At 49.9% G+C, this 20396-nt stretch overlaps 1 protein-coding gene across 1 annotated transcript in view; it reads right to left on the bottom strand.

The window, feature by feature from the left end:
* The window catches only part of Dscaml1 (DS cell adhesion molecule like 1), a 379187-nt gene that overhangs the window by 101873 nt on the left and 256918 nt on the right, over positions 1-20396 (bottom strand). Inside the window, exons 4-5 of the mRNA XM_004667408.3 lie at positions 9622-9768; positions 2297-2575 (exon numbers count right to left, since the gene is read on the bottom strand). Of these exons, the coding sequence (XP_004667465.2) occupies positions 2297-2575; positions 9622-9768 (426 nt within the window). The remainder of the gene's footprint in view (positions 1-2296; positions 2576-9621; positions 9769-20396) is intronic.

The following is a 20396-nucleotide window of genomic DNA, read 5'->3' as shown; positions in this document are numbered from 1 at the left end:
TCATGCAGACCACCGGTCACTGCTTTCTGTCAACCTGATGTCCTACACACAGGTATGTGGGGTCCATCACCTCCCTGCTCCAGCCCAGTCATCCTCCTGCTGTAGCTGAATCCCTGTTCAGAACTTCTGTGAGATTAACAACTCAGTGCAGTCATTTAAGGCCCTCAGGACCCTCAGGCTTCTGCCCCTTTCTGCCATCACCAAAGTCATATATTCTAGAGCATCAATAACAGGCTTGTGGCTCCAGCCTCCGCTGGGTTGGCCCCGGCTGCATGTAGGCTCTTTGCTCTAGGGCTAGAGTGCTTTACTTAAATCCCACTCATCCTCACACTGAACTGCTGCTGCCTCTTCCAGGAAGCCCTCTTGGACCTTACTCCCAGGCTAAGCTCAGCCTGTCTTTGCATCACTTCTTTTCTCACCCATTGGACTCTGAGCCACTTGGAAGCATAGTCGCATCCTTGGCAGTATGTACCCACCAAGACCCAAAATACATTAATGACTGGCTGGCTGGTGACACTGTCAAGTTGACTTCCCTCATTAATCTCTGTGTCTGGGAGTCCCCATGCAGTGCCTCAGGTTGCAGGAGGGTGGGACCCCCATGGGTGGCCTGTAAGAGAAGGACAGCAGGCTTGTGGAGGATGGAGAAGGGCCACGCTACTCCACCTTGAACGTGGGCACCCAGCAAGCCGCTGTGTGGGGAGCTGGGCAGTGGTGAGGAGACAGTCACCTGTGTGAGTGGGTGTGGACATGGGCCTGGAACCGTGTGGGGATCGGTGAAGGCGCAGCCTCACAACTGTGCATGTGGGGAAGTGGGTGTGTGGATTTTAGACACTTGTGCTTGAGTCCGTGTGTGTATCTTGATTGTGCGCTGCAGTGTGTATGTGCAGTGTGTATGTGCAGATGCTCACGCCGCATGCACACACGTGCAGAGGTCAGAGAATTCCGGGTGTCCTCTTATCGCTCATCTGTGTATTTCTTCGAGGCAGAGTTTCTCCCTTGACTGGAGCTGCTGTCTGTCAATGAGCATCAGTGATCCTCCAGTCTGTCTCCCCACACCTCAGCCCCTGCAGGCTGGCCGTGGTGGCACACATACCCCAGCACTTGGGAGGCAGAGGTAGGAGGATCACCGTGAGTTCAAGGCCACCCTGAGACTACATAGTGAATTCCAGGTCATCCTGAGCTAGAACAAGAATCTACCTTGGGAAAAAAAAACAAACCTCAATTCCCTTCCTCCCTTCCTTCTGAAGTTAACAGCAAACCAGTCCAGACCACTTCATATGTTTGAGAGGACTTTCCTGACAATAATCTTGCACTTCTGCCTTGCTACACCTTTCTTCCCATCTCTTAATTTTTTGTTTTTTGAGGTAGCTGTCTCACTCTAGTCCAGGTTGACCTTGAATTCACCCTGTAGTCTCAGGATGGCCTTGAACTCATGACTATCCTCCTACCTCTGCCTCCCGAGTGCTGGGTTTAAAGGTATGTGCCACCACTCCTGGCTCAAAATGTGTAGCCCAGGCTGGCCTTGAACCCCTGATCCTCCTGCCTCTGTCTCTTCAGCAATTTCCTACTGGTGTGTGCCACAACAACCAGCTCTTAATTCTTTATCCAATAGAGAATAAGGACCTCCCTGTTAGCCAGCAGCATCAGGACCTGGGTGGGAGAGGGTTCATGAAGGAAAGGCTGAGGAGAGGAGTGACCTATGGGTCTTTCCTGGCCTTGGGCCCTCTGCTTCCACGTTCTCTACTTGACCTCAGCCTCATGGCAGGGAAGATCTGCCTGGGCCTCCTGCTCTATACAGCTCTCAAGACCTGGGTTCTGGGCTGGGGTGGACAGGGAAGGAGCAGAATATATGCATGGCAGTTCTTGGAGCGACTAACTTGGCTGCTCTGTGCAGTGTGATGGATTCAGGACCCCTGTCGATTATTGCTAAATGCTAAATGTCACCCTGGGATGGGCTACTCCTATCTGGTAAGAATTAACACCAGTATTACCAGTATTATTATCCCTCTTTCACAAGCTCAGAAGCCCTACCTCAGGCAAGACACTCACACCACCCAGGGGAAAAGACCACCGAGTTGAAGGTCAAGGTATTGCTGATGATGCGTGGACTGAAAGGCAGGGCTGGTTTTAAACCCGCTGACTCTCTGGGCCACCACCTGGCTTGCCAGCCAGCCCAGGGCATCGTTGGGGCAGCAGGAGGTAAGAGCATGGTCCTCCTGTACTGTCCTTCCTCACACCTATGTCATTCAGTGCTCTCAGAGGCTCCTGGCACAGTGGGAAGAGGCTGGCAACTCACCAATGACTGTGAGGAGGCCGTTGGCCTCTGCTGACCCGAAGGTGTTGGTGACCTCACAGATGTAGTTGCCGCTGTCCTCGGTACGCAGGTCACTGATGGTTAGCCCTGTGATCCGTTTGGCCCAGCGGCTGTCAGCAGGGAGGGGCCGACCATCCTTGAGCCAGCGGATGGCAGGGATCGGGTAGCCGGAGGCAGCGCAGGGCAGCTCCACCGCATGGCCAGCCCACACTTCCTGGGAGTGAAAGCCATCCAGTATGGTGGGTATGGACTCAGCAGGGTCTGGAAGAATAGAGGATCAGTAGTCACAGCCTCCGTGGCCAGAGGAAGTGGGGTGATGGGAGGGAAGATAGGCCCCCAGACAGGAGCGTAATGCTCTCCCCCCACCCCCTCCCCAGTGAGTAGGTGGCCCCAGAGAGCATTTCAGGAAGACACATGTGTCCTCCACCTGTGCGTCTGATCCAGGCTGAGCCCTGAGAGCCATGCTTGGAAGCAGGGCCAGTAGGAAGAGAGGACCTGACAGAGTTCAGGGCGAGAATAGAGCATTCTGAAAAGAGGACTGTATAGTGAGATGTGTGGGGGTGGGGAGGACGACCCATGTGTGAGAGTACCCCTCCACATTCCAAAGTCTCGGAACAATGGCCCTAGATCTGAGATTGGGTGTCTACACTTTGCAGTCTTGGTGGAGTTTGGGGCCTCAAGCTGGACTGAGGGAGACTCATGAATGGAAGCAAGGGCTGGGTGTGGTGGCGCATGCCTTTAATCCCAGCACTTGGGAGGTAGAGGTAGGAGGATGGCTGTGAGTTCAAGGCCACCCTGAGACTCCATAGTGAATTCCAGGTCAGCCTGTGCTAGAGTGAGACTTTACCTTGAAAACCAAAAAAAAAAAAAAAAGAAGAAAGAAAGAATGGAAGCAAACTCTCTGCTTGGCCTTCATTTGCGCACATACCAGGCACAGTCAGGTGACTAGCACATGTCTATGGGAGCCCGGCAGTACTCAGAAGCGAAGCCTTTTTCAGACTCCCTCAAGGCCCTCCTCCATGCTGCAGCTCCTAACTAAGAGGAGCAAATGAGTGGGAGACCTGTGGTCCTAGATAGCGGCAGACCCCTCAGGTCTCAGTGGGTGGGATTAAGTGTGGGATGCTTGGGGTGGTTTCTGGGTAGCTCCGGCCAGTTATCTCAGGCCAGCTTTCCTTCACAGGTCTCCTCGGAGTTACGACCCTCCCCTGCTGTCCTGTTTAATCTCTCCCAAATGGGATTCGAGAAAAACATCACCAAATCTGGCATATGTGGTGCTGGGGCCTCATGCATGCTAGGTAAGCTCTCTGAGCTGTCCCCCACAACCCCACCACTTTTTTTTGACATAGGGTCTTGCTCTAGCCCAGGCCGACCTGGAATTCACTGTGTAGTCTCAGGCTGGCCTCAGACTCACAGCGATCCTCCTACCTCTACCTCCTGAGTGCTGGGATTAAAGATGTGTGCCACCACATCTGGCTCCCACTTTGTTTTTGTTTTGTTTTGTTTTGTTTTGAGGCAAGATCTTCTTGCTTTCTAGCCCAGAGTATCATAATTCTTTTTTAAATTTTTTTGTTTATTTTATTTATTTATTTGAGAGTGACAGAGAGAGAAAGAGGCAGAGAGAGAGAGAGCCACTGCAAACGAACTCCAGATGCGAGCGCCCCCTTGTGCATCTGGCTAATGTGGGTCCTGGGGAATCAAGCCTCAAACCGGGGTCCTTAGGCTTCACAGGCAAGAGCTTAACTGCTAAACCATCTCTCCAGCCCCCAGGGAATCATAACTCTTGGTGATCCTCCTGCGTAAGTTTCTAGAGATTGGTATTACAGGCATGCACCACCACGTCCAGCATTACCCCACCCCACCACTTTATATCCTGAACCCCAAAGCTTTCTGTGATGTGGCTCAGTCTATGACCTGACTTGTTTCCACTTTCCCTCCTCTCTCCTCCTCTCCCCACCACACTGGATCACCCAGATGCCTGGCCGGTCTGTTCTGTGTAGCCAAGTATTCATCCTTCACAAACCAGCCTCAGTGTCCTGCCACGGATGTCCTCTGCTCTGCGGGCTACTCCCACTGGGCTCCCACAGAGCTCCCTTCTTTTATTTTCAATTTCATTCCTATTTTTTTTTTTGAAGGAAAAATTGTAAAGTTTTTTAAAGCAGGTAATATATGCATGTGCAAAACTTCAAAAAGCACAAAAGCATATAGACAAGGGGGGGGAGGTCTTCCCATGTCCCTGGCTCAGCCCACCATTCTCCACCCCCCTTCCCATTCCATCACTGTTACCACAGCAGCTGCCTCGGGCCACACGTCTGTCTTCCTGGAAGACAGTGGGTTCCTTGAGGCAGTGTTGACCCAAGGTGGCCCTCCCATGCGAGGCACAGGCAGGGCCCTCCGGCTACCGAACCATCAATTTCTCAGGGAAGATGAGCGGGCACTCAGGTTTCAAGTGCACCAGTGAGCTGTTTTCTGAATAAACTGCACACTGAGAACTTTTTGTCTGGAAGACCTGACAACCTCAAAGAGCACTAAGAGATGAGGCTGCTGAGACCAGAGAAATACAGGAGCCAGCCCAGGACCTCACAGCACTCCGCAGGTCTGAAACCAGGTCCCTCTCACCACATGGACTAAAATGTAACATGCTGCATTTGTCTCAAAAGTGAACAGGTGAGCTGCTAATCCGTCTGGCCTCCTTCACCACTAGAAACGATCCTCTGCCCTCAGCTCATGTTCCTTGGAAAGGGGTCAGGCCATGAGTCTTTCTGGGGTGGAGGGAGGCCACTCCAGTGCTCTGTGGGTGGCAGGAAGCCTGCTTGGGTCTCCTGAGGCCCACATGCCAGTTCTACCTACCTGGTCACTGGCCTGCCCTATGACCCTGGCCGAGTCTCATGACCTTCGTGTTGAGTATCCTCTTACATAGTGGAGGTGTTCATGGTGACTCTGGGTCTTATAGGTATTTGTAGGCAATGGGCAGCAGAATGTGTGTCTCTGTGCCTCACAGACACGTGGAGATGCAGATGCCCAGGCGATTGCCACCCTCCCTCTGTGCCAGATCTGCTGGCTTCTCCCCGCCACACCCACCCTGGTGGAAACGGTTGGTTGGGATCAACAAGCCCAATGCCAGGGAAGAATTACTCAATGTGACACTTAATTGATGCGAGATACGCAAATTCCGTGGCACGCGGCAGAATTTACAAGCAGCGGGGACGCCAGGATGGTGGCAGAAGGGCGGGGGGAGGGAATTAATCACCGAGGCCCAGGCGTGAAATTAAATTCCCGGGGAAAGAAGCCTCTTTCATTACGCCAGAGCAGAAGTAAAGTACTGCGGCGTGTAAGTGCGACAGCCTGGGGGGCCTGGGCCCTGCTAGCAGGGGTGCTGGGCTAGGGGATGACAGATGGCCCTGCTTGAGATCATGGGGTCCCCAGGACTCCATAGAAGGTTGCTGGGATGCCCTGAGGTGACTGGACACATGATCTCTGTGTCAGGCCCTATACTGTTCTGTGTGAGCTGAAGAGCAGTGCTGGCCTCTCAGCCTTTCTGGTGACCTCATCCCTGGTACGAGGTGAGGCCCATCCAGAGTTGTCTGGGATACAAGGAGCTTGAGTACTCACAGATGTTTGGCCAACTCCAGAAGACCTCAGAGGGCATAGGATGGGTGTTATCTGGGGGAAACTCAGTCTTTTCCTGCATTGTCCCTTTTAGCTTGCAAAGCAGAGGGAGATGAAAGTTGTCCCTCCCCTTACCGTCGGCTTTGGGAGTGTGGCAAAAGTAAGAGCACAGAGCAGGAGTGACAGGGAAACGGCGACAGTCCCCAAAGCAGGTGCAGCTCTGACTCCTGGGGCTTCCTGGGCATCAATCAGGGACCACTAAGCTGCTCACACCACAGCCTGCAGCCTCCTTACAGCTCGGCCGGGCCTCCGCATCGCTCCCAGTTCATAGGCCAGGGAGCAGAGGTTGAGACATCATGTACTAGATGCTGGGCGGCGCTGCTTGTGAGGGTAAGGCGAGGATGCCCCTTTAGCTACGTACCCCCATCTCTCCTTTCCCCAACTCCTGTCACCACACCTAGTGGGCACTGCAAAGGGACCACAGAAGAGCCTCTGGCCTGACTGCCTCCAGCCCACGACACTGGTCTTATTCTCTCCACACCTCTCACCTTTGTGTTGGGGGGCCTTTTCTGGAGCTCACTGGCCCTAGCCTAAGACTGGCCCCCATTGGGGAGGGCCAGTGAGCCTGGAGGTCGGGGCTCCCCGTGCCTTTCTCTGAGCACTGCCTTGCTCTGGTATCACTTGCATTTTGGCCGAGACAAGCAGCTTGCAGACAAGCCGCCCTGTCACATCACATCACATCAGGGCCTGTGTGTCATCGCATGGCCCTCCCCGCCCCTCCCTGCTGTTCCCTTCCCTTCAGCGCCCTCTTTCTCTTCCCTCCACCTTCCTTTGTCTTTGTGAGCAGCTTGGGTCTGTGTCCCCTATCCTTTCCCGCCCTCTTGCTGGGCCTAGGCCTCTCTCTCTGTGGCTGCCTGGCCTCCTTCTTATCTTTACCTCAGTTCTTCCATGTTGGTTTTGCTCTCAGTGGTGTGGTGTCTCTTGTACTGCTTTCCTGGGGTGAAGAGGAGGGCGGGCTGGCATAACCTCCGGCTTCCAAAATGTGTGTGTGCGTGTATGTGTGTGTGTGTAATTTTTCTGTGTTTAAAATTTTTTTAAGGACACCTGCCTTATCCCCTGAAGCTGGAGGTCCAACCAGCAGAGCAGAGGATGAAGGGACTCTCATGGAGGAGAGTGAAGCAAGCCTGCAGGAGGGGTTGCTGTGTGCTTTCTCATACTATATGAGGAGCATGCAAATGAGATGCAAAACACCATGCAAACAAGGCCCTGTAATTTGGAGGCAAACCACTCAGATGCAGCACACTTGGAATCAGACTGCAGATAGCCCCACAGATTGTGCTGTGGCGCAGCAGCCCCTCCCCGCTCCGGCGGCACGGTTTACATCGCCGCTGATTAACGCCATAAATATTGACTTGGCACCTACTCTGTGCCAGGCACAGGGCCAGACTCCGGAGAATAGGGGTCAACCAGGGAGCCTGGTCATTGCCTCCCAGCTCCTGTCCTGCCTCCAAATATACTGGGCAGATGGGATGAGTCTTGGGGAGTCATGTATTGTTGAGGGCCAATATCCCCAGACCACAGACTGGCAGGGGCAGAGAGTCTGGGAGAAACCTCAGAGCCTGGGGATATGTGCTACCTTGTGGGTCTAATCCTCAAAGCCAGGCTTGGGCTATGGGGCCATCCTCTTCCCAAAAGCCACTCCCACCCCACCTCCTCAAGGCCAGAAAACTCAAATTGGAGGTTGAGAGCCCTTTTGGAGGTCGGGAGACTTATTTGGTGAGCCACAGCCAGCATTTAGAAAAATCAGTAGAATATGGGACACACTATAAAATATCAGGGCTGGATATGTAGCTCAGTTGATAGAGTGCTGGCCTAACATGTTTGAGGCCTTGGATTTGAACCCCAGCAGCACATCAGGAGGTGGAGACAGGAGGATCAGAAGCTTGGTTTCATGCCAGGCAGGTCTGAGACGAGCCTGGGTTGCATGAGATCCTACCTTAAAAAAAAAAAGGTGTCAGGATCTGGGTGTGTGGTACACACCTGTTAGTCCAAGAACATGGGAGGCTGAGGCAGGAGGATTGTTGAGAGTTCCAGGCAAGCCTGGGCTACAGTATGGCGATGGCGTGTGTGTGGAAACCCCATCCTGCATTGCATAGGTGATGTGAAAACATCTGCCTATGGATGATGGCCATAAAGCTTGAAATAACTTTTGGAGAAAGCCTTATGAAGGGGCTGTGTGTCTTCTCCCCTCTCTGCCAGAGGCAGGGTGTGGGTGCTTGGCTGGTCCTCCCCATGGGGCCTGCGGTGGCAGGATCCTGGAGCTAGAGGGACCAGAGTGTGAACTCTGGCTGGGATCAACTAACTCAAGAGATCGTGCGGGTCCTTTAGCTCCCTTAAGATCTGGTTTTCTCTTCTGTAAAAACAGACCCTGGGAACTGGGGAGATGGCTCAGCAGGTAAAGAGCGAGGCCAGCATGAGCACCTGAGCTCAGACCCCAGAACCCACCCAAAAAGCTGAATGAGGGGCTGGAGAGATGCCTGTGCAGCTAAGGTGCTTGTCTGCAAAGCAAAGGACCCAGGTTTGGTTCCTACTACCCCATATAAAGCCAGATGCAATAGGTGGCACCTGCGTCTGGAGTTCATTTGCAGTAGCTATAGGCACTGGCAATGCCTAATAAATAAATAAATAAAAATTTTAAAAAGCCAGATGAGATAGTACATATTTGTGATCTCTCTCAGAGCTAGAGGGATCCTTTGGGCTTGCTGGCTAGGTAGTCTAGTTGAATTAGTGAATTTAGGTACAGTGAGTGATCCTGTCTCAAAAAAAAAAAAGATGGAAAGTGATTGGAGAATACACTTAATATTGATCTTTGGCCTCCCTATGTATGTGCATACATATGTATATATCCACACACATGTGTGCCCATATACACTAGAACATGCATATACATATATACACATAAAAGTGAAATAAAAATAAACAACATACACACCCCACAGACTATGTGTGCTGAGCATTAGGCAGGCAGAGGCTCAGCCTGCCTGGTACACAGGGTATAAACCTTCCACCCTTCTTCATGATCACCCCCGAGCAAAGCTGTCTTAGGAACATTGTGTATCAGTTATATTCTGTCTGCTTTCCAATGTTGTGAGGTAGCCTCCAAAAAACATAAACATACATGTACAGATGAAATGGTGTCTTCAAAACCAGAGACAAAAAGCTGGGCATGATGGCGCACACCTTTAATCCCAACACTCAGGAGGCAGAGGTAGGAGGATCGATATGAGTTTGAGGCCAGCCTGAGACTCCATAGTGAATCCCAGGTCAGCCTGGGCTAGAGCAAAACTCTATCTAGAAAACAAACAAACAAACAAACAACAAAAAAAAGAGACAAAAGCACATGCAAAGACCTCCTGAAATCTAGACTCCCAGTTACTATGTTCCAGTAGCCGATTTTGACAATGACAGGAAAGGCAAGGAGAGGGGGCAGGGATGGGGATCTCATTATTGGATACACGGAAGCATACTGGTTCCTCAGGAGAGCTAAGTGGCACTGATAGAGACTTTTGGAAGGAAATCATTCCTGGATAAAAGTTTACATCAAGAAGCCCGAACCCAAGCTGGACAAAGCCAGGATGCTTTAGTCTCTTCCTCTGAGGAGCCTGGGACACAGGCCTCCTGGGGGGAGGGGCAGAGCCTACCTGTCACAGAGAGGCGGGCCCCGTTGCTCTGGCGGGTCTCCCCACTGTACTTGTGCTTGGTGATGCAGCGGTAGGTGGAGAGTGCGTCCTCCTTCTGCACGTCTGAGATGTACAGCCCGCCGTGGGAGGTGATAAAAAACCTGTTTTCTGGAGACACAACCAGAGAGAGCCCATTACTCCAGGCCGGGGCAGCTGTGGCTGGCAGGTGGACTTCTGTCAGGCTGTCACCAAGGAGAGGAGGTGGTGGGGCAATTGGGCTGAAGTGGTCCAGCCTCATGGACAGGGCGTTGCAATAGATGAGGCTTTCCCACACACCACCAAAATGACAAAGGGAAATTGTGGTCATTCAGGGATGTAGCTCAGTTACGTAGTTTGCACAAAGGCTGGATTCATTCCTCAGCACCAGGTAAACCAGATGTAGTGGCACATAACCTGTAATTCCTTGGGAGGTAGAGGCAGGAGGAGCAGAAGTTTAAGGTCATCCTTGGCTACTACATTTTGAGTTGAGGCTAGCCTATCTAAAAAAAAGAAAGAAAGGAAAGAAGGAAGAAAGAAAGAAAGGAAAACAACCTGCAAAGATGGCTCAGTGGATACAGAGCTTGTCATGCAGGCTGAAGTGCCTTGAGTTCGGATCCCCAGATCCCACATAAAGCTGCTTGCTGTAGCACTAGCCTATTCACGAAGGGAGGGGCATGAGAATCCCCTGGAAGTCACAGGGCAGCTAGCTTGGCGAAGGCAGCAGTGAACAATGAGAGACTTTGCCTCAAATAAGGTGGAAGGCAAGGACCAACCCTGGAGGTGCCCTCTGACTTCCACACATGTGCCACGGCATGTGCATACCCACACTCACACATGTACACATACATACAAACCCATCATACACACATACCAAAATAAAACAATTAACTAGAAATTACACTCATTCTTCCCTTAGTCACTTGTGGTTCAGGTTAGCCTCGAACTCTCGACCCTGTTGCTATTACCTCGGGAGTGCTGGGATTATAGATACATGTCACCCATGGCTGGCAGGGAGGAGTCAAACTGAGATCTAGGCCTTCATAAGGCTCTGCCATTTATGAGCTGTGTCACCTTGGGAGTTACTTCACCTTTCTGAGCCTGATCTGTACAATGAGTGAAGATAACACCTCAGGATGCACCGATTAAAATAAGAACCAAATGTCTGGCACTCAGAAAGTGCTTATTCAGTGAATACGAACCGTCATCTTCCTACCTTTTTGCAAAAGTCTGAAAAACTCTTTCAAATTCATCACCAGTGGCTCTTACAGGTATGCATTGAGTTGTCTGTATTTCACAGAGGAGGAAATAAATACATGGTAGGTAGAGTGACTAGCCCAGTCCACTCAGCCAGTCAAGAGGACTAGAACTTGGGTGCCTAGCTCTCCTACCTCAAGCCAGACATCAGCCTAAGTTACTTTTGCTTAATTTAGATTATTTAAAATATTTTTATTATTTAGTTAGTTATTTATAAGAGAGAGAGAAAATGGGCACACCAAGGTCTCCAGTCACTGCAAACAAATTCCAGATGTGTGCGCCACCATGTGCATCTAGCTTACATGGGTTCTGGGGAATCAAACCTAGGTCCTTCAGCTTTGTAGGCAATTGCCTTAACTGCTAATCCATCTCTCCAGCCCTAGATTGTTTACTAACTCAAACATGTCATATATTGACACTGAGCTCTACTAGGTCAGGGGCCGTGGAGAGGTAGTCACGCACTCATCACCGATGTCTTCAACACCCTTGGGACAGTCTCTATTTACTTTGGTGCCACAGACATTCCTGCCTCCCTGTCACTCTCCAGACTTGGCAGGGAAGCAGGATGGACAGCCAAGTGGCTGATGGCTACTGCTGCTCCACTCAGGTGAGGTGGTCAAGCCCTTTCCTTGCACAGGTCACCTGCTTCTCAGGTAGGGCTAGGAGCAGACAGATCCAGTTTCCACGAAGAGAAGGTGAAACCAGGCAGAAAGTCACTCAAGACCAAGGGCAAAGTCTGAGGTGGGTATGCTTTAGGGTCCCTGTGCCAAGCAAATCTTACGGTGTAGAGAGAAGTCAGCTTCCTCAGTCGGCTGGGGGGTAGGCTGACAGCCCCCAAACCAGTTCTGGCTGGGGCTCCTCCTGTTAGGAATATTCTGTGCGTCCCATCCCAAGCACGTGTTGCAGATTCTGAGCATCTGAAGAGGGGACCCACCAAGTACGCTTTCCACAATGTAGGCTGAAAAATTGCAGGGGTGAAAAGTTTCACATTCGCAACAATGTCTTTGACCAGATTGTCCGGTGTTCTTTGGAGCACCTCCGGGGCCTGGGACACTCACTGCTATTTTTTGCAGAAGCCAGCTGCAGAATGGATAGCTCTGACTTTGGGAAGATCTTCCTTGGTCACCACTGGATTCCTCAGAGCCCTTTCCCAGGTCCTGCCCGACTCCTCAGAGCCTATGGAACCAGCCAGAACAGACTCCCTTCCTACTGGAAGAAGGCTCTCTGACTTTCTTCAGGAAAAACAGTCTTACAACTTCGTTGTTTGTGTGCGTGTGTATGTGTGTAGAGTATGTGTGGTGTAGTGTGTGGTGTGTGCATGCGTGTGTGCAGATGTGTGCACACACAGCTTGCAAAGGCCAGAGGAGGCCTTCGATGCACTTCTCTATCATTCCTCTGTAGATTTCCTTGAGACAGGGTCTCTTTCTTGCCTGATGCTACAGTTTTCGGGTCAGTTTCCCAGCAATTCTCTGGTCTCTGCTGTTTTCCCTTCCCTCACTGGAGTTACACTGTGCACGGCTGCACCCAGTCTTTGTGGGTTCTGGGGAATCAAATTATGTCTTAGGCCCTCTTAGGTTCTCAAGTTTAAGTGTTAAGCACTCTTAATTGCTACACCATCTCCCTAGCACTCCATTGTGTGTGTGTGTTTTAATTTATTTATTTGAAAAAGACAAAGAGATGAACCTGGCAGAACCTCTTGCTGCTGCAAATGATTTAGGCACCTGGCTTTATGTGAGTGCTGGGGAATTGAATCCTGGCCAGCAGGCTTTGCAAGCACATGCCTTTAACTGCTTAGCAATCTCCCCAGGCACATTGTGTGTTTAAAAATATTTTATTTACTTGCAATGAGAGAGATAGAGAGAGAGAGAGAGAGAGAGAGAGAATGAATAGGCATGCTAGGGCCTCTTGCCATTACAGATGAACTCCAGATGCATGTACCACTTTGTGCATCTGGCTTTACATGGGTAGTGGGGAATTGAATCTGGGCCAGCACGCTTTGCAAGCAAGGGCCTTTAACAGCTGAGCCCTCTCTTCAGTCTATTTTTCTTTTGTGAGATAAGATTTTGCCATGTATCCCAGGCTGGTTTTGAATTTGAAGCAATTCTCTTACCTCAGCATACTGAGAGCTGAGATTGTAGACATGCGTCACCCCATCCAGTGAGGACTTCATTGTTTAACAGTTATTAATTTAAGTTAATATGATTTCTAATAACTTCAGCAATCTGAGCTCTTCTGAATGAACTTTGGTTTATCTACAATTGTCACTATTTCTCCTTCCCTTCCTCCTTCCTTCTTCCATCCTTCCTTCTCTGTTGTTCTTTTCCTCCCTCCATCCCACAGCTCTCTACAGAGCACTGGGTCCAGCAAAAATCAGACACTTTGTCAAGTGTGAGACCCTAATGATGACACCTCATTGATCCAGGTAGAATAGAGCAAGATTCAACTCTATAAGGTTGTGGTAACATTTTAAGTGGGGTGTTATGGAGGGAGGCAGCCCAGTTAGTTGAAGCCCCAACTTGTTCTAGTTAACTTCTATGATGTCACTTCCCTCTGTGTTCCCTCAGACAGGTGGTTCTGTGGACCATCATTTGGGCTCTCCTATACATTCTATCTGGCTGCTTCTTACTGGCAGGGGGAGGGTCCTAGGAACTGAGCCTGATTCCTTCTTTTCCTGAACTGTGCCCTCCTCTTTAGTGCTAGGGAAACCACCCAAGGGAAGGACAAAAAGGAAAAGAAGGGGCTGGAGAGAAGGCTGAGTGGTTAAGGCGCTTGCCTGCTAAGCCTAAGGACTCAGGTTCGATTCCCCAGCACTCACGTAGGCCAGATGCACATAGTGGTATATGTGTCTGAAGTGAGTTTGCAGTGACTAGAGGCCCTACTGAGCTGATTCCCTCTGTCTCTTTATCTCTCTCTCAAATAAATGAATAAATAAAATATTTTTTAAAAAGGAAAAGGAGGGGGTGAAGCAGCTGTCACTGTGTATGGGGAACAGATCCTGACCCCCCCACTGGACTCTGAATGTGCTGTTTCGTCTCCTTCATATCTGTGTTGTGACACCCCAAAGTCAAGTGTGAAAGCCCTCCAGTCATTTACTATGCCACAGAGACTGGGTGCAGATCACTGATCAGAAGTACCCTGGGGGAGAGGAAGGAAGGGAGGAAAGCCAGGGAAGATCGGAAGTCAGTCTAAGCAGCCCACAGGTGCTCCAGCTCTGGCCAGCTGGGACTCTGTGATCCTGGCACCCCAGGACCCAGGGATCCCTGCACGACAGGGAATTGTGCCAGGAGTGGGGGCTGGGTGGGGCAAAGCTGCTGTGATGATGGGGAGCGGGGTTTCTATAGCAACCAGCAGCTGCTGCATCGGATGTTTCCCGCATCCTTCATTGTCCTCATTTTCCCCTCCCTCCCTCTGTGCATATTTAATTGCAGTAGCGTTTTTTTCCCCCCAGACATAGTGTTTTGCTCCTCCTGAAACAAAGGCGGGTCGCAGCTCATGAGGGGAAGGAGAAATCAGGGGTATTATGTTAATCTTCTCTTGGGGGGACTCAGCAACAGCAGTTCCGCATGTTTGATGAGAATCAGAAGCAGGACCCTGCTGGGGACAGGAGGAGCAAGAAGCCTGCGGAGTGAGACCAGAGTCTGGCAAGGTGGTACAGTGTGCCAAGCCCAGGGTGGTATAGCCAGCCATGGTACTCGGTTGGCCAGGGCTGGACAACACATGGGCCTCCAGTCTTGACAGCTGGGTGGGGCTGGGGGCCTGAGATACTCTGTGTCTCTGGCTCTTGCCCCTCCAGGCAGGCGAGTCCCATTGCAGAAAGGAGAGTGGCAGCCTGTTCCTGGGCTGACCTCCACTGACCCCCATCCGGTAGCCATTTGGGGGTTCCCTTAATTGAGAGGTGCTGATGGCATGGAAAGGGTAGAGTTGGGGTGCTGTGTACCTGAATAATCATCCCTAATACTTATGGTGTCCCTATGGAGAGTCACGGCTCTTAGACTGGAAGAACAGTACAGAGAACTGGCCTTCACTGTAGACTCCGCCTTTGATATTGCTCAAAACCCACATTACAGAACCTGTCAAGTCCATGGTCAGGGGAGTGCTGGACATGGCTAGTGGACCCTTTTCTTCTTCTTGTTATTACTATGCCCTCTCTTGGCCACTTTGCCACTCTCTTTCTTGGTGACCTACACAGGGTTTCTACTTTCTAAAAGCTAAATACTTACTGAATATATTACAAGCTAGGCAGTAAGATGGCAATGTGGACCTCTGCACATGCGTAGGAGAGCCCTGGGGATATGGAGGTGGTGCCTGAGCGATGCACCCCAGGGTGATTGAGGTTCAAGGGCAAACCCAGGACACTAAGAAGCCTTCTGGTTCCCTGCAGTCCTGGGATGGAAAGAATCAGGAGGCTGGGCTAGCGAGATGGCTTCGTGGTTAAGGCACTTGCCCGAGAAGACTAAGAACCCAGGCTTGATTCCCCAGTGCCTATGTAAGTCAGATGTACAAAATGGCACATGGTGGCATTTGCAGTGGGTAGAGGCCCTAGTGTGCCCATTCTCTCATTCTCTCTCTTTCCCAAATAAAATAATGTTTTAAAAGAATCAGGAGGCTGTTTTCACTGGGTTTATATATTTGAATTACTTAGGGAGCTTTCCAGAATATTGGGAACATGGTGGCCTGGAAATTGGCATTCATGGGGCAAACATGGTAATCATTACACTATGAAAATTTGCCTTTAAAAAATTGTTTATTTGTATGTGCGTGTGCACATGTGCGTGCACGTAGATGCACCAGCATCTCTTTTTTTTTTTTATTTGGAGAATCTGCTTTATTTTACAGATGGCAGAGAAAACAGAGGAGAACTAAGACCACTATATAAGAAGATAGACATTTTCCCACCATGAGACTTTCCACATCTGCAAGAGCCCAGGAGAAATTGCAGAGGAAGTGGTGACATGAATATTGCTCTTACTGCTAGCCTGACAACCTGTTCCAGGGCAATAGTGACAGATACAGTGATCAATTAAAACCTATCAAAGCAGAAATCCAGAGGCTACAGAGAACTCAACACTAAATCAGACTGTCAAAAGGCCTTCCATCATTCAGGGAACATTGCGGAAGAGGGGGTGGAAAGATTGTAAGCATCACAGAGTGAATAGGAATACCCTGAGGCATAGTCCTTACCCCTCTACCTTATTGGGACTGACTGAGGCCTTCATGACCTTGCAGTGGATACCACAACCCCACTGAGGAGGGCCCCCAGGGTAATGGATGCTGGGGTGAGGAAATAAAATTTATGTAAAATAGAAAGTTAAATTTTAAAACTTTGTTTAAAAAATTTACATTACTCCCAGAACCCTCCTTTGTCTCCCCTTTCCTATCCTTTCCACTGAACTTTCTCTTCTTTCCACCTATTCTCTCTTCTATTTTGATGGCGTCTTATTTTTATTTATCTATGTTTTGCCCTCCACCATCATCCATGACAACATGTTGATGGGCCCAATAGTATGCAGGTCTTGTGCAGGTAATGACAGCTGCTATGAAGTCATAAATGCAATGACCACTTTGTGTCTGGAAGATAGCATTCCAAAGCACTCCTCCCCTTCCTTTGGCTCTTGTATCTACCACCTCTTCCACAATTGTCTCCCATCCTTGGAGGGTGTGATAGAGATATCTCATTTGTGACCAGCATCTCTTGTTGCTGCAAATGAATGCCTGTCTGGCTTTACATGGGTGGCTGGGGACTTGAACCTGGACTGGCAGGTTTTGTAAGCAAGCGCCTTTAACTGCTGAGCCATTTTCCCAACCCCAAACTGGCACTTTAAAAAGGCTTCTGGAAGATGCTCATGTGAGGGCAGGGAAGCCTTGGGACAGAGCACTTGGAAGGATTTTGTCTTCTGTCCTTGGGTGACCCTAGTTCTCTTTCATAAAATGGGAACGATAGACTGCAGACTTGTCTGTGTCCCAGGGGTAATGGGGAAGTCACTAGAACACTTAGCCAAGACAGTCAGGCAGCCCAGTCACGGTGTCTCTGTAAGGTGGTGGCTGGAGTTAGCCAAGCACTTGACACCTCCCTGGGATCAAGCTCCCTGCAACTCCCCTTCCTCTCTGGGGCTTCAGAAAGCAAGAGTCTGAGATCACCCTCCCCCGTGGGTGCCAAGAAGGTGACTTCCCTGTTTTTCCAGGTCTAGAGGCTCCAGGAAGCTGCTTGAGCCACAAAGACCTAACTGGTGGAGCCCTCCAGCCCCTGGATGGGAGAAGCCAGCTTCTGCACAGGTGGTCTTTTGCTCTCTGCCCTGTGGGAGGTGCCATGGGATGGTGGGCCAAGGTGATGGCAGGGCCAGTAGAGGCTGAGGGTTCGAGAGGAGGAGTGAACTGCACAGGCCTCATTGCGCCCTCCTCCCCAAAGATCACAGCAGCTCCTCACCTGGCCTCTGCCTTCAGCTGTGCCTCTCCTCTATTGTTCCCAACCTGCATCCAGAATGATGCTTTCAGCCAAGGTCAGATCTCTGGGTGCTTTGGCCAGAACCCTCAGCGGATCCTCGGCTCTCCCATGGTGATGGTAGTGCTTGCCACAGCATGGACACATGGGAGTAATTTCCAGGATCAGCGGTGAGTGAAACTTCCTGGAGTTTGCTTATGAGGAGCTGCTGCTCAGCGTACAGAGCCGGCTGAATAGTTGCCTCCTCCAGCAAGCCCTCCCAGATTTCTGGGAGTTTCCACATCTGGCATGCCTCTCACCACTGCTTCTACTAAGCCAATAAGAGCTTTTGTTTTTGAGAGATGGCCTCATTTTTTAGGCCAGGCTGGCCTGGAACTCACTACATAGACCAGGCTGGCCTCAAATACATAAAAATCTTCCTGCTTCAGTCTCCAAAGTGTTGGGATTACAAGTCTAAGCCACCAGCCTGAGCTTTCAGGTGTGTATGTGTGTGTGTGTGTGTGTGTGTGTGTGTGTGTGTGTGTGTATTCAAAAGTTAATGGGTACGGTGCGGTGGCACATGCCTTTAATCCCAGCACTTGGGAGGCAGAGGTAGGAGGATCGCCATGAGTTCAAGGCCACCCTAAGACTACATAGTGAATTCCAGGTCAGCCTGGACTAGAGTGAGACCCTACCTTGAAAAACAAACAAACAAAAAACGTTAAGACCACCTAGTATGACGGCTCTTCAAGAAATAAATATACAGGGCTGGAGAGAAATGGCTTAGCGGTTAAGGCACTTGCTTAAGGACCCGGGGTCAATTCCCCAGTACCCCACGTAAGCCAGTTGTACAAAGTAGCACATGCATCTGGAGTTTCTTTGCATTGGTAGAGGCCCTGGCACTCCCATTCTCTCTCTCTCTCTGCCTCTCTAAAATAAAATATAAAAGAAATAAATATGCAACTCCCCTGTGATCTGCCTATTCCACTTGTACACATATGTCCCCCCCCCATATGAAAAGCAAGCCACAAAGAATTTGCACACCCCCATTCATAATAGCATAATTCACAGCCAAGAGGTGGAGGCAAAGCTAGCATCCATTGATAGATGAATGGATAAAGCAATCATGTTCTACATATACTATTGTATGTGTATGTGTACGAATGTTATTCAGCCTGGAAAAGGAAAAGAACTCTGACACATGCTTCAACATGGATGAACTTGAGTGCATCAGATACATTTGGAAGAAACCAGACTCCAAAAGACAAAAATAAGTCTACTTGAGCCAGGCGTGGTGGCACATGCTTTTAATCCCAGCACTCGAGAGGCAGAGGTAGGAGAATGGCCATGATTTCGAGGCCACCCTGAGACTATGTAGTGAATTCCAGGTCAGCCTAAGCTAGCGTGAGACCCTACCTCGAAAAACCAATAAAAACAAACAAACAAACAAAAAATAAGTCTACCTAGAAGAGGGTTCTACAGCAGTCAAATCCATAGAGACAGGAAGTAGAATGTGGTTGCCACAGGCTTGGGGAAAGGGACAAAGGTGCATTTGGACCACAGATGCTCACAGGACCTGTCCAGCTTTCCATGGGTTCTGGGGGTACAAACTCAAATCATCAGGTTTGGACAGCAAGCACGTTACCCGCCAAGCCATCTCTCTAGCCCAACTTTCAGTTTTGTGAAATGAAATTGAGCTTAAACACTACTGAACCTAAAATTTAACACTCAACTACAGTTAAGATGGTTAGTTTTATGTTGATGAGTATCCTACCACAATTAAAATAATAATAAAAAAATCAAACACAGGGGCTGGGGTGATGGCTCAGCAGTTAAAGATACTTGTGTACAAAGGCTGCTGGCCCAGGTTCAATTTCCCAGTACCCACGTAAAGCCAGATGCACAAAATGGCACATGCATCTAGAGTTTATTTGCAGTGGCAAGAGATGCTGGTGTGCCCAGTCCATTTTCTCTCCCTACCTACAAATAAATAATTTTTAAAAAATCAGAATAAGTGTGTTGGTTAGGTGGAGAGTTTCCTGTCATCAGAGGTATTTAGGTCGATGCTGAAGGAGCATTTGGCTGAGCTGCTGCATGGGGGGCTTAAGTACTGAATGGAGGGAACAGAGTGCCCCTTCTGGGCCAACACTTACACATTCATAGCTTCAAGACTGTCATGGCTAGTCAAGTGGGGTGCCACGTGCCTGTAATTCCAGTACCTGAGAGGTGGAGGCAAGAGGATCAGGAGTTCGATAGCAAGTTCAGGGCCAGCTTGAACTACATGAGATCTCGTTTTAAAATCAAACAACACAGACAACAATAGCAAAGAATGTCACCACAGCTCTTGCAGCTCAGCATCTGCAAAGGCTTGTTCACTGAGGCCAGCCAGTGCGCGCTCACGTTCATGTCTGCTCCAGCCCTTGCATTGCTGTTTCTTTTGTGCCCGAAATGCTTTTCCTCAACTCTCCCCCACCCCCCAGTTCCCTTCAGGTCTCTCAGCTCCCCGAGGAAGCCCTGTCTGCACCCAGTCCCGGCCCTCTGGGTTCCCTGGCCTTGCCCTTCTCCTTTTGCATTCTGTTGTCTTTGGGGGACAGGGCACTCCTGGAGAGCAAGGTATCGCCATTCTCCATGCATCAGCTGTGGGATGGCTAGCAACCACAGGGGTTCTGGCAACTCATGTTGAAGGAATGTTCTGGAAGCAGAGTAGGCATCTCTGCATGAATGACTGACCCTCACTCTACTCTGTCCCTGAGCTTCCTTGCACCCTGGAGGTCTCTCCCTCTTAACCACACACTCTCTTTCTCAAATAATAAATAAATAAGATATGCCTTTAAAAATATTTTATTTTTAGGGCTGGAGAGATGGCTCAGTAGTTAAGACACTTGCCTGCAAAGCCAAAGGACCTAGGTTGGACTCCCCAGGACCCACGTAAGCCAGATGCATGGGGGCACACACAGATGGAATTCTTTTACAGTGGCTGGAGGCCCTGGCGTGCCCATTCTCTCTCTCTGCCTATATCTGTATCTCTCTCTCCAATAAATAAATAAAATATTTTAAAATTATTTTTATTTATTTATTTGAGAGA

This window comes from Jaculus jaculus, chromosome 3 (genome assembly GCF_020740685.1).
Source record: "Jaculus jaculus isolate mJacJac1 chromosome 3, mJacJac1.mat.Y.cur, whole genome shotgun sequence".
In the NCBI taxonomy this organism is placed as follows: Eukaryota; Metazoa; Chordata; class Mammalia; order Rodentia; family Dipodidae; genus Jaculus; species Jaculus jaculus.
Note: the sequence above shows the minus strand (reverse complement) of the source record. Positions and strands in the feature narration are given on the sequence as shown.